Raw genomic sequence first — 14903 nt, forward strand, 5'->3', positions numbered from 1 at the left:
CTTCAAACCTCGTCTTCTCGAGGACCTTCAAACATTGTCTCCAATGACGAGCTTCGTCACTATCTTGTTTCTTGGCATTTTTTACTGCCTACAGTTGCTGAGTTAGAGATCAATCTTTGCTTGGATTTATTGAAAATCCACCAAAATTATCTTAAGGTGTCTCCTTAAACATTGCTCTAGTTCCCTTTCCATTTACTCTTTCCTGTGCCTAACATCCGATGTTGCATTATGATTTCTCTTATAGTACAACACCGATGCTTCCCTATGCTTAATCAGAAAAAGACCGGCAATTTCATACGCTGTGGGAGTTTTTTCTTTTGAAATAGTCAAATGTTGCAGGAGTTTGTTTTATCTAATTTCATTAGTAAGCCTGAAAGTGGGTTCACGTTGCTCACTCGACCTAGATTTGACCCACTTTTGCCTTGTGCCAAATCATAAATTTAGATCTGTTGTTTGCGCATAGGTATAAAATAACCTGAAAGGCGCTTAAACTGCAACTAGCAGGCTCTAACTTCAAATTTGGAACCAATCCAACAAATCTTAACAAATCCGAAGACCCAATAAAGATTAGTTTAAAAGTATAGTTTAATGTTCAATAATATGAATCCTACTAGATTTATTTCGAACCCTACCTACAAATACCCTAGCCTAATCCACCCAGTTTAATGAATGGCTGTGTATGGATCAAAATCTTCGAGTTGGTGCTATGTAGGTCTGGATCCAGGCAATCCAGATGCAGCCATGTAGTCATCAAAATGACATAGAAGAAGCCAGCACTCACCATTGCCAAATCCAAATGATAGCTCCTTTGACAAAAACAGGCAATACATAACGCACAACCTTATGAAGTTTTATCTACTTGAGGCAGCTACCAAAATAATCCATTCATATATCAGTATCAAGTTTATCCTGTTGGTTGTATCATGTCATCTTGTGCATTTTCATACACTATTGATGTGGAGTTAACAGGATACAAAATCAACAAAGCAGGCATAATTTACCACTAGCATCATCAATATGGATGGCACAGACGCAGTTTATCCTAAGCAACTTGTAGATGAGCTTATGTTATATGTAGTTTAATTACGTATTCATTGTAGAATTGTTGTATATATGGTTCCCTCTTAGTGCAAAATTTCAAGACTTCGCTTACAAGCATAGCGAAAAAAGAAGAAAAATTGAAGGGAATAGTGTCTGTTAGCAATTGTAAACCATAGACCAGGAAAGCGAAGCATGTTCTTAAACGACTCTAGTACCTACATGTCGAGCATATCTCAATATAGAAAAAGAATAACCTGTGATTCATCTTTGAAATGAAAAAAAAGAAGAAGAAAGTACAGATAATGGAGCGATAATTCTGTTCCAAGATCAGGGGTCAAAGTGTTAACAAAAAAGCGTTAGTGGCAACAAGTAGCTAACCCCCTATAGTAAGGTGGGTGTATTTGCGATTCACCTTTAAAACGTAAAACAAAAAAAAAGTGAAAAACTAAAATTAAAGATCTTGTGTTTCATATAAAGGCAATAGATAGTAAATAACTGTTGTTATGGACGAGAGACATACTGTGGTGGCATGGTAGAATTCTAAGCTTTTCTCCTGTACTATAGTCTTCCAGGCAAATAGCACACGCACTCGAAGTACAATTGTCCTCCAAAACATTTGTGAATCTCATACTCTGCATCGCTTTCACCAAACTACGACTCATTCCATGAAACTCTTGGACTCGAGAAACTATAAACCTCTCATGTATTATGTTGCGCCCATGCAAACATGTAGCCATCCCAACAACAACGGCAAGTAGTGCTAAGAAAGAAACAACCTTTATAGACAATGGGCGGTTTTCAGAGTTGGATAAGATCCATGTCTCAACATCGGAGCGATCTATGTATTCCTTCAACATTTTGCCTGAGGTTTTCGATATAAAGACAGAGTGTATTTTGATGCCATCTGGGGTTCCTCTCACTGAATAGTTCCACAATGAAATAATTGAATTAGTATCCGTAGGTATCAGAAAGCAAAGGCTGGCTGTATCTAATAGAAAAGGTATCTAATAGAAAAGGAAATTAAACCTAAACCTCAAAAAAATTCTATTATTGATGTGTAACTCAAAAATCCCAGGTCTTATATGTAATAACAAGTCAAATTTATAATTGAATGAGTGTAAGTAGGACATCACTTTAAAATAGAGTAACTAGAAATTGCAGAATGTTGGTAGACAACAAATCAGCCTCCCTGCAAATCGGAGGTAAGGTTGCGTGCATCCAATCATCCCCAAAGCCCACAATAATGGGAGCCTTGTGCACTGGGCAACCCTTTTGGTAGACAAAAAATAGGAACTCAATGAAGAGAATACAAAAAAACTGACGGAAAACAGTTTTGGACTTTCAGCGGTAAACCGCGAGTGGCGTGGCGGTCGACTGCTAACATGCACGCAAGCTAGAAAAGTCTCTGGACTTTTCGCGGTCGACCGCAAGTGGTGCGGCGGTTGACCGCCCAACACCTGTAGTGATATTGAGTTTCTGTCGTTAGATCCGGTCGACCGCACGTGACTCTGCGGTCGACCGTGAGTCGGGCTGGGCCTGAATTTGGTTTCCTGTTCGCATTGGGTTTGTGTTTTGATATATATTAAAACACTCATTTCTAGGGTTATGAGAGGAGAGTTCAAACAAAGATTTTTTGATTGTACTGAGCATATTGAGAGGGAGAACTTGTGAGCAAGTTGAGAGATTTGGTTTAGGAGCTGTGTGAGTGATTTTGTTAGATTATAACCCCTTTGTACTCTCCTTGATTTAGTGAAATCTCTCATCCTCTCCCCGTGAACGTAGGCAAATTACCGAACCGCGTATATCTCTGTGTTTGGTTTGGTTTATCGTATTTGGATTGAATTATGCTCTTGTGTGGTTAGTCCTCTTCTCCCGTGATCACAGCTTCGTTCGGTGTGCGAGCACGCTTCTGCATAGGCGCGCAATAATTGATATCAGAGATCAGATTTGAGATCTAGGGTTTTGGATTAGGTGGAGGAAGATTCAGTTTGGAAGCTTGGTTCTTGGAGTTTTAGGCTTCAGTGGAGATAGGGTTTGGAGTTGCTGTTGAAGATCTCGCTTTCCTCATGTGGCTAGGAGGTCTATTTGGAATCCAATCTAGGATTCAGTTGGATAATTCCTCAATCCTTTCAAAGTTAGAATCTTTCTTTGCAATGTAAAATTTGTGATTATAGGTGAAGAAGTTGGTGAAAGTAGCAAGATGGCGGGTACAGTTCAAGTTGGGTTTCAGAACACTAAGATTAGTGTGGTGAAGTATGACGGAAAGATTAATTTTGGTTTGTGGATGAGTGATGTTCAGGATGTGCTAAATGCTCAGAATTTGGAGGAGACCATCATGGTCCATGAGAGGCCACCAAAATATGAAGAGGCGATATGAGAAAAGATGAATAGGAATGCTTATGAGATGATCAGATCTTGTTTGGAACAGGAGCTGAAATATGATGTGATTGGGATGACGTCTGCAATGAAGATGTGAGAAATTCTCAACAACAAGTACCTTACGAAGAATGTTGAGAACAGATTACACTTGCTGTGTAGGTTATTCAGATTTTAGATGTCCAGGGATACCTCACTAGCATTTTATATGAACAACTATACTAAGTTGTTGTCAGACTTGGCCAATGTGGATGAAAAGATATTGGATGAGTACAAGACTATTATTCTTTTGGGCTCCTTACCAAATGAGGAGTATGATACCTTCGTACTTACATTGTTGAACGGAAGATCTTTTATCACTTATAGTAAAGTGACTAACATTTTGATGAATTATGATTTGAGGAGGAAGGATAAGGAGACTTTCCGTGCTAGTACTTCAGGAGAGATCTTGTCTACGAGGGGAAGAAGCCTATATCCGACATGTGGCAATAGAGACAGGTCAAAGTCAAGAGGCCATCACCAGCTAGGAAAGAACCAATGTGTATTCTGCAAGGAACAGGGACATTAGAAGAGAGACTGTTCAAAGATCAAGGAGAAGGAGAATAGTAAGAAGGGCCCGAAGACCAATGAGATGAATATTGTGAAAGACGATAATTCCAATGATTCGAACTTTTTTCTATTGATTACTTCGGAGGTGAACCACTTGGATGTATCAGATTGGATGCTTGATTCTGATGCTACTTATCATGTGACTCCTAGGCGAAATTGGTTTTTATCGTTTGAGAGACTCGATGGGGGTGTTGTTGTCATGGAAAATGATCAATCCTATAGTATTTGTGGGATATATACTATGAGGATTTAGATGTACAATGGAGTAGTCCTTAAATTAAAGGAGGTGAGATTTATTCCTCAGTTGAAGAAGAATCTTATCTCAGTTGGAGCTTTGGAGGCAAAGGGATTCAAGATGACCTTTGAGAATGCTGTAGCAAATGTTACTAAGGAAACTTTGATGGTGATGAAGGAAGTCCGTAGTTAAAAGTTATATTATCTGAAGGGGAGCACCGAGATTGGCCAGGTTACTTTAGTTATTTCAGAGGCGGATATTAGCAGACTTTAGCATTACAGATTAGGGCACATAGGAAAGAAGTCACTGCAGGCGTTGTGCAAGCAGGGGCTATTGAAGGGGGCTAAGAGTGGAAAGGTTGAGTTATGTGAGCACTATATATTTGTCAAGAAGACGAAGGTGAAGTTCGGGACTGTAATTTATAGGACGAGGGGCATCCTGTACTACGAGCACACAAACGTTTGGGGTCCCACCAAGACTGCATCACTTGGTGGTCGACATTGGTTTGTTATGTTCGTTGATGACTATTCTAAGCATTGTTTGGTGTACACCATGGGGAAGAAGAGTGAAGTCCTAGATATATTTGTGAAGTGGAAGAAGAGGTTGGAATTACAGACTGGGAGAAAGATTAAGACGTTGTGATCCGATAACGGTGGTGAATACACATCAGACCGTTTTAGCAGCTATGTCGAGACAAGGGCATAGAGAAACATTTCACAGTTAGTCATATACCACAGCAGAATGGCATGACAGAGAGGTTAAATTGGTCTTTGCTAGAGAAGATCCAATGTTTGTTGGTACATAGTGGTTTGGAGAAGATCATTGGGCTAAGGAACTTTCATATATGAGCCACCTCATTAACAGGCTGCCTTCATCTGCGATTAAGAGGAATACCCCTTTGGAGATGTGGTCGGGAGAGCCAACATACAATTATAACCAGCTCAAGGTATTTGGGTGTCCTGCATACTATCATGTGAAAACTAATAAGTTAGAACCTCGAACTAGGAAGACCATATTTATAGGATTCAAGCACGGCGTCAAGAGATACAAGCTTTGGGATCCAGTTGATAGGAAGATTGTACTGAGTAGAGACGTCACATTCGATGAGGCTTCTATCTTGAAGCTTCCCAACTCTCATCAGGTAGAGAGCGACCCAACAAAGGAGATATCACAGGTGGTAGAGATTGATGCAGCTCCACATTATCCAGATAGTACAATATCCATTAGAGTGCCGACTGAGGTGACGCCAGGCGAACATGGCGACAACGAGGAGGATACGGGTACAGTTGTACAGGATCAAGGACCGACGACTCAGGTTCAGGATTCTATTATGGTTCAGAGATAGAGGAGAGACATACAAATGCCAGCATGGTATACCGACACAGTAGTTACATATGAACTTTCGGTGGAGAATATCGATGAGTTAGTGCCTACTACATTCAGAGAGGCCAAGCAGAGTTCGGAGGTTGATTCGTGGTAGGTGGCTATGCAGGAGGAGATGGACTCTCTTCACAAGAACGATACATAAGAGCTTGTTGAACTTCCAAAGGGGCAGAAGGCAATTAGTTGCAAGTGGGTATACACGAAGAATGAGGGCATTAAGGGCACTCCATTGAGGTTCAATGCTAGGTTGGTTGTGAAGGGCTATGCACAGGAGGAATATATTGATTATAATGAGGTTTTCTCTCCAGTGGTGAAGCATTCTTCGATTAAGTTTTGCTAGCTTTAGTGGTACAGAATAGATTGGAGTTAGATCAGTTAGATATGAAGACGATATTTCTTCATGGTGATCTTGATGAAGAAATATATATGACTCATCCATTAGGATTCTGAGCTACAGGGAAAGAAAACCTGGTTTGCAGGTTTAAGAAATCACTATACGATTTAAAGTAGTCTCCTCGATAGTGGTATAGGCGATTCAATGGTTTTATGCTTGGTTATTCGTACACTCGGAGCCAGTTTGATCCTTACGTGTATTTTCACAAGTTAAAAGGACGTACATCTATTTGTTGCTCTATGTTGATGACATGTTGGTTGCCTCTATTTCTAGATCTTCTATAGATGAGTTGAAGGCACAGCTTTCAAAGGAGTTTGAGATGAAGGATTTGGGTGAGGCTAAGTGCATTTTGGAGATAGAAATCGACAGAGACAAAGAAAAGGACAGAATTTATTTGACACGGGTAGCTTATTTGAAGAAGGTTCTACAGTGATTTCACGTTAGCATGAATACGTAGACAGTTAGTGTACTTTTGGGAGCCCATTTGAAACTTTCATCTGACCTCTTACCAAAAACAGTTAAAAATCGAGAGTTATGTCGAAGACTCCATATGCGAGCGCGGTTGGGAGCTTGATGTACGCGATAGTATGTACGAGGCCAGATTTATCACAGGTGGTGAGCATGGTTTCAAGATACATGCACAATCCAGGAGTGGATCATTGGGACGCTGTGAGATAGATTTTGAGGAACATTCAAGGTACGCTCAATGTTGGTTTGGTTTATAAGCGGGATACTACAGGTGGCCATTTGTACAGTGGCTATGTTGATTCGGATTATGCCGGGGATTTGGATAAGCATCGGTCTACTACGGGGGATATGTTCACTTTGACCTGTACGCCGATGTATTGGAGATACACCTTACAGTCTACGGTGACTTTGTTTACGACGGAGGCAGAGTATATGACGATTATGGAGGATGTGAAGGAGGTTATTTGGCTTCGAAGGCTTTTGGAGGAACTTGGTATATCGCAGCGGTCTGTCACTATTCATTATGATAGTATGAGTGCTATCTATTTGGCGAAGAATTAGGTTTTTCATGCGAGGACGAAACACATTGATGTTCGTTATCACTTCGTTCAGGATGTTCTTGAAAATGATGATGTGTAGATTGTGAAGGTCCACACTGTAGGCGTTAAAAATTGCCTATAGGTCCCCAAATACAGCTCAAGACCAAGAGAAGGCGATGAACGTTATTATCCGAGTCAAAGAGAATTATCCAACACCGACAAGCGCATGAAACGAATCGGTGAACCGTTGATGACACGACAACGAACCACCACAACGGCAAACGCCAAGTAGCTCGCGTGCGTCAATCAACTCATGCGCCTTAATCAACACGCACACGTCAATCAGCTCGTGGGTCAATCAGCTCGCGTACGTCGGTCAACACGTGCGCGTCAATCAACTCGCGTATGCCAACATATGCACGCGCATTAATCAACACATGCCCAACAATCAACTCGCGCACGTTGGTCAAATCGCGCGCATCGGTCAAACTCGCGCGCGTCGGTCAACTCGCGGAAAACGGGCAAAACGGGGGAAACTATAAGTCCCGGAAAATTAGAAAAGTTAGGAAACATACAAGTTCGGCAGAAGCAACGGACCCGCGCTAGCACGGGACAGAACAGACTGACCCGCGCAAGCGCGGATCGGACTTGATCCGACCCGCGCAAGCGCGGGTTAGATTTGTCTGACCCGCGCCGCGCAATCTGGAGCCCGAAATGCGTTTTGGCGGTTTTAAAGCGGTTTTTGTAGGATTTATCTGTTCCAGGGGTTCCTAACTGACTTGATATTATCCCCAAACGTGGTCAGATTGTTGTTAACTGAAGATAGAGCCAAATCACTTGTTCTTATCCAAAAATCCCTCAACCGAAGCCTATAAATACAGGCTCAGGGGCTCATTTCAAAGGGGACGATTTTTTATCAAGATGTGGAGGTGCTGCCGAATTGAGGAGTCAATGGAGCATGAATTTTAGCGAGGGTTGACAGATCTTGGCGAGTTCTTCGGTATAAAGAAGGAGAGTTCGAGAGATCCGACGCCTGTTTCCCCTATTTCCTTGAGATCAGGCTTGGTCTTGATCTCGAGAAGAGCTACTGATTTCACTTGGTCGATCTCAGCGCTTCATATCAAATACTTCCTCGGCGAAGACGGAGCTCTGTCGAATTTTCAACAACCGGATCTGATCGATGGTCATCCACGGATAAACCCCGGCACAGGCAAAGATCCCACGCAAAGCAGTGGATGATAAACGTCCTCTGCGTTTTGTTTGAACGAGAATTGTATCTTTTATTTTTATTGTGTAAAGGTCTTATAAAAAGACCGATCTTTTGAACTTATTGTAACGATCGAAGTTGTAATGAGTTATACAATGAAGAAAACGATTTTTGACGCAAACACACACGAAGGATAATCTGACGGATATGCTCACTAAGGTGGTTCCTAGCAACAAGTTTGATCATTGTCGAAACTTGTTGCATATTCGTGACTGTTGAGGCCGTTGACGGTCATTTGGATGAACTACGGACGACTTAATCCCTTAGGAGATGGGGTACGTAGGTAACCATATTGGTGCAGCCGATTTTGGAGAAATGACGCATTGGTGCTTTTTGTTTGATGTCGGCTCAGTTTTTGGAAAACTTTACCGAGGTGAAGAATTGAAGAGAATATAGGAAAATTGACAGAAAACAACTTTGGACTTCTAGCGGTTGACCACGAGTGGCGTGACGGTCGATCACAAACATGCACGCAAGCTAGAGAAGTCTCTGAATTTTTCGCGGTCGACCGCGAGTGGCGCGGCGGTCGACCGGCCAAACATTGTAGTGATATTAAGTTTTTATCGTTGGATCCGGTTGACCGCACGTGGCTCTGCGGTCGACCGCAAGTCGGGCTGAGCCTGAATTTGGTTTCCTGTTCACATTGGGTTTGTGTTTTGATATATATTGAAACACTCGTCTCTAGGGTTATGAGAGGAGAGTTCAAACAGAGCTTTTAGATTGTACTAAGCATATTGAGAGGGAGAACTTGTGAGCAAGTTAAGAGATTTGGTTTAGGGATTGTGTGAGTGATTTTGTAACCTCTTTGTACTCTCTTTAATTTAGTTGAATCTCACATCCTCTCCTCGTGGACGTGGGCAAATTGCCGAACCACGTATATCTATGTGTTTGGTTTGATTTGTCGTATTTGGATTGAATTGTGCTCTTGTGTGGTTGGTCATCTTCTTCCGTGATCACAGATTCGTTTAGTGTGCGAGCACGCTTCTGCATAGGCGCGCAACACTCAAGACATCCTATTATAGATCAGAAACAGTCATAACGAGTCTAGTCGCCATTACTTTTAACTATGAGATGAGAATTGTAGCAATTTTTCTATTTCAGCCCCACCCCCCCCCGCCCCCGCCCCAGAGATTACCATCGTAAAGGCATGCCAAAACGATTATTTCTCAAAGTTGACATAAGAACACCATCGTAAGCATGCAAAACAGTTATTTCTCAAAGTTGACATAAGAACATTTCTACAATTAGAAAAGAATAAATCATATGTTGCTAATTGCAACGTTAATGATGGTATATGGTTAAGGGGTGAAATTGGGGAGTAGGAAAAAAGAGTGACTGAGGCCTTGGATAAAAAGCGATCATTGATTACTTTAAGCAGATGCGACAATACATGATTGTTGTAAGTGATAGTGGGTAATCATGATTACTTTAAAATGTTGCAGTTCACATCTTTCACTTAAATTTTCACCAGGGAAATTACAGTAAAAGGATGTAATAAGTGTAAACAAGTATGATGGCTGGTCGCAAGCCATTTCAATCTATAAAAATTGAGTTTGAGGTCATTTGTGATGATCAAGGTTGTCGATTTAGACAGTAATAAACAAGTATTATTTGTTGGCATTGTTGTAAGTGATAAAAATTTCAGTACAATTGGGGTTTAGGCTCATGTAACAGTTTACAATTTCACTGAAGCAGCAGCAATAAGATCAACTTTCAACAGTAGCACGCAAGCATAATACAGATGTCACAAAATTTTTTACTTATACGACTTCTTAAAAAGTGAAGGAAACGTGTTAAGATGAGATGCAGTTATAAAGGATATGCTCATAAAGGAGAGAAGATATTACTTTCAACCAGGGGGATACTGTCTTCACAGTCATATATAATAGCCGCTTTGTATCCAGCATTTTGTGCATTTCTTACTTTATCATCAAAAGAGCAAATTCCTTTAATAATTAACACAAATGGAGAATTTGAATCTCCAACCACTCTGTTCTTCAATGGAGAACACGCATCTATAGGATCAGCCAAGTATAAGACGCCATTTTCACCGGATCCTTTTATCTTAGGAGCTGTAAGAAATAAAAAAGGTAACATATCTATCACATAAACATACGATTACATTTGTTACATGAAATGAAATGAGAAGGAAGAAGAAATAATATTTCCTTTAGATGTCACCCCATTGTTTATCTAAGCTTCAATGTTCAACTATACCAAAGGTCTCTCAAAGTCTGTCATTTATTATTTGTTCAAAAAATAGAAGGAAGACACCTGAAAAAAGCTCCAGAACAATGTCTCATCTTCTTTTGTTTTACCTTTCTGTTGCTGAATATATATGTTATGCACAGAAACAGTTAAAGTAAACGAATCAAAATACATGATGCTTACATCTAATACTTCGAAGTCATGCTTCAGCTTATTGACAAACTAAGTGTTGCGCCTTGAGAAACCAAAACAATCGCCAAGAAAGATAAACAACCAACCAAAATCAACAGCACAAACAACCAAACACCAGTTTTACGTGGTTCGGCAAGATGCCTACGTCCACGGGGCAAGGAGGGGGGAGTTTTCACTATTAGAAATCAAGAGGAACAAACTAGGGTTACAAATCTCTCATAAACCCTCAACAATCAACTCTCAATCTCTCCAATTGCTCCTAGAATAGAAGCCCAAAGAAAACTCTCTCACTTCGGCGGTCGACCGGCCCGGTCGACCGCCCTCCATCCAGAACAGCTCCAAGAATCCAGAGAGTTCGGCGGTCGACCGCGTCGGTCGACCGCTACCATCTTCGGTCGACCGCGCCGGTCGACCGCCACCACCACCGAAGCCCAGTAAGCCTCGTGCACGAATGCGGTCGACCGGGCCGGTCGACCGCCACCCTGACAATCCTGAATCCTGAGCTTATCTCTTCAAATCTCCACCTCGGCGAAGATTCTACCAAACTGAGCCGACACCGATCAAACCAATACCTCAACTGTTGCACCCAGTATGCCATGGCAACGGACTCATGACAACGGACTCCAATCACAACACGTCGAGATCCAAACGGGAGTGCGAACACTCAACCCCAAACCAACTGTGTCTACTCACCAAACAACTGAGCCTACACCGACTACACCAAATGTCTCACTTGCTGAGACCCAAATGGGAGTGCGAGAACACTCACCCCAAATGTCGATGTAGCTCACCAAATCGGCTGCATCATAAAGACTGCCTACGTATCCTCTTGCCCAAGGAATCAAGCCTTCACGTAGTTCACCAAATGGACCTCCAAAGGCCCTCAATCCAACCTGCGGCTGATAGCATCATCAACGACCTCAAACTGAAGCAATCCAAACACCTCCACCTGAGATGTAACAATGGCCGTATCCAAAACATATCCATCAGCTGCATCCAAATCAACTACCTCATCATCTGCACCCATAAATAAATGACTCCCACGCTGTGCCACCTCAACTGGAATCCCAACCAATGCAGAATGACCTGGAGTATGTGAGGAAATCCACACCCAATGTGGAGTAGCATCAACCTCCACCCGCTGCGATATCCCTCTGACCTGATCAATACTCTCCACCTGCCGAGAGTCCAAAGTGACAAACCTGCTCAGACCAAACTCAGAAGCTCCCCACTGATAGCCGAACGAGCCTCTGAATCCTAAATGCGCAATCAGATCCAATCTCACATCAGCGATGTGACCAAGTGCTGGGTAGCCAAATATCCGACGCCGACCAAAATCTAAAACAGCTCCACCAGATCTAACAACTCTACACGCAGTAGTCGGCAACCACATAAGATGACTCAAACCTGTCGAAGCCTGAATACCAGATCCACTGCTCGACAACCAATACTGATTCTCCTCCAGAAAAGAACGGCTCACTAAATCTGCCATCTCATCACGTCGCCCCACTGTCTCCTTCCCTCTGAAGTGTCTCCAACTGCCGTGAACTCGGCACCAATGCAAGAAAGGACACCTACTAGAACAAGTATGACTGGTAACCTTTCTGCCCATACACCTCCTCCAACTGTTGCGGACTACTAGGGCTTTATACCAACGGGACTTGGTTGCAACCCAAAAATGCCTAGTACAATCCCCAACATAGGAAACAAAATAACGATTACCTCCCGATGATGCCTCCTCGGAAAGCCCCCAAATGCCTGACTGAACACCTCCAATAAGACCTCTCGATCGATGGATAGAAGTGCTGAACTCCACCTCGGTCTTCTCGCTCATACCAATGTGCTCACAGGACTTCAATCTGTAGGTCATAGCACTCCTCAACAATCTGTGCACGGTATAATCAACAATATATCCCAGCACCAAACAATGCCACAGTCTAGCCATAGAAGTAGTCAGCGCCCTATCAACTACCGTGCTCCCAAGTAGATAATACAAGTTACTCCGCCTGACTCCCTTCATCACAATTATGGACCCCGATGTGACCTTCAAGCGAGATGCCTTCAATACCCCAAGTGAAATGATGTTCTTCCTCAGTTGAGGAACGAACCTCACATCAGCCAACTCCCGGATCATCCCGTCACTCATCCGAATCTGAACGGTACCAATACCACCAATAGGACATCTGTGATCATTACCCATAAGAACAACATCTCCTCTTTCCAACTCTTGAAAGCTGGAGAACCAATCCCTTCTAGGGCATATGTGGTAAGTAGCACCAGAATCCAACATCCACTCGGTGGAGTCGGCAACATCAACTGACGGAAGAGCTGGGCACGAATAGCCCGAAGAATCTGAATCTGAATCTGAAACATCGCCACTAGCCTTCGCAATATTCACCTCTGAAGCTTGAGTAGCTTTCCCTTTATTCTTCACAGCTTGCAATTTTGGGCATTCGGCTTTCCAATGTCCATCCTCTCTACAAAAGGCACACTGATTCCTACCAACTGCAGGATGCCCCACTCTAGACTGCGACCTTCTTCCATGGTTTGGACTTCTAGCTCTTGCAACCAATGCACCAGCAACCGGCTCGATGGAAGTTTCCTTGTCCTTCTTTCGAAGTTGATAATTCACAAGGGCTGCAGTGACCTCACTATACGAAAGTGATGCCTTTCCATTAATAAGAGTGAGGACGAAGGTCTCATATTCCTCGTCGGGCAAGGAGCTCAATAACAACAATGCCTTGTCCTCATCTTCAACATTGACATCTACATTCGCATATTTGCCCTCTAGGACCTCCCAAATCTTCTTTGCCGAAGTTTCATTCATCACATCATATTTAAGGTCTTGGGTAAGGCAAGACCTAATCACACCACACGCCGTTCTATTCATCTTATTCCAAACCTTTTCATCAACGTCGGCCGGTTTTCCGTCCAACTCCAATGTATCTTCCAAATTTTGCGCATTTAGCGCATCCATGACTTCGCATCGCCAAAGTCCAAAATTATTTGTGCCGTTGAACTTTTCCACATCTATTTTCATAGAATGTATATTCAAACTTTGGATGGCCTTCACACCAGAAGAACCCTCCCCACTTTTATCTTTTTTAGCCATATATCTCAAAGCACCACCAAACCAATGCGGAAACAAACGAGAAATAGATCCAAATTGAAAAAGACGAGATTTTCACTGAAAAGATCCCACCTTTATCACCAAACGAAGCCCTAGTGTACTTCCAAAGCAATCTACTCCTCTAAAATAGCCCAAGCGTAGCCCGGAGCTCTGATACCAATTGTTGCGCCTTGAGAAACCAAAACAATCGCCAAGAAAGATAAACAACCAACCAAAATCAACAGCACAAACAACCAAACACCAGTTTTACGTGGTTCGGCAAGATGCCTACGTCCACGGGGCAAGGAGGGGGGAGTTTTCACTATTAGAAATCAAAAGGAACAAACTAGGGTTACAAATCTCTCATAAACCCTCAACAATCAACTCTCAATCTCCCCAATTGCTCCTAGAATAGAAGCCCAAAGAAAACTCTCTCAATCTGCTCAAATTTGTCCTTGCTCTTAACCCTAAAAAACACCCAAAGGGTATTTATACAAATCCAAAACGAAGCGGGTCTGAAAACAGGCCCAACTCAAAACCGCAGCGTCGGTCGACCGGTACGGTCGACCGCGATCCATCGCGGTCGACCGGGCCGGTCGACCGCCCACCATCCAGTAATCAAACCCAGAATCCAGAGAGATCGGCGGTCGACCACGTCGGTCGACCGCTACCATCTTCGGTCGACCGCGTCGGTCGACCGCCACCACCACCGAAGCCCAGTAAGCCTCGTGCACGAATGCGGTCGACCGGGCCAGTCGACCGCCACCCTGACAACCAGAATCCTGAGCTCATCTCTTCACTAAGCTCTTGTTCAATACTTCTCCCACTTACAGGTTAATGTATTCAGTTGGACTGTAAACTGAATAAAGATGCACTGACTCGTACACAGATAACAACTTATGGAAACTTTTGCCATCCACATCAAAATTTTGAAGTGTTCATCTAGTATATCACAATACCACAAGGCTTTGTGTCCTAGATATTGAGTCGATTTATGTAGAAGTGACGAACACGGTGAAGAACAGCTCAGGAAACAATCAGGATACTGTCAGGCAGCTTGACGGTCGACCGCGAGAGCAGTT

The 14903-nt window shown here is 42.8% G+C and overlaps 1 protein-coding gene across 1 annotated transcript in view; it reads right to left on the bottom strand.

Annotated features, from left to right (window-relative positions):
- LOC109829420 (receptor homology region, transmembrane domain- and RING domain-containing protein 1-like) overlaps nt 1-14903 on the bottom strand; it is a 46178-nt gene that overhangs the window by 20799 nt on the left and 10476 nt on the right. Inside the window, exons 2-3 of the mRNA XM_020396546.1 lie at nt 10160-10384; nt 1562-1960 (exon numbers count right to left, since the gene is read on the bottom strand). Of these exons, the coding sequence (XP_020252135.1) occupies nt 1562-1960; nt 10160-10384 (624 nt within the window). The remainder of the gene's footprint in view (nt 1-1561; nt 1961-10159; nt 10385-14903) is intronic.

The sequence above is a fragment of the Asparagus officinalis genome, chromosome 2 (assembly GCF_001876935.1).
Source record: "Asparagus officinalis chromosome 2, Aspof.V1, whole genome shotgun sequence".
Taxonomy (NCBI): Eukaryota; Viridiplantae; Streptophyta; class Magnoliopsida; order Asparagales; family Asparagaceae; genus Asparagus; species Asparagus officinalis.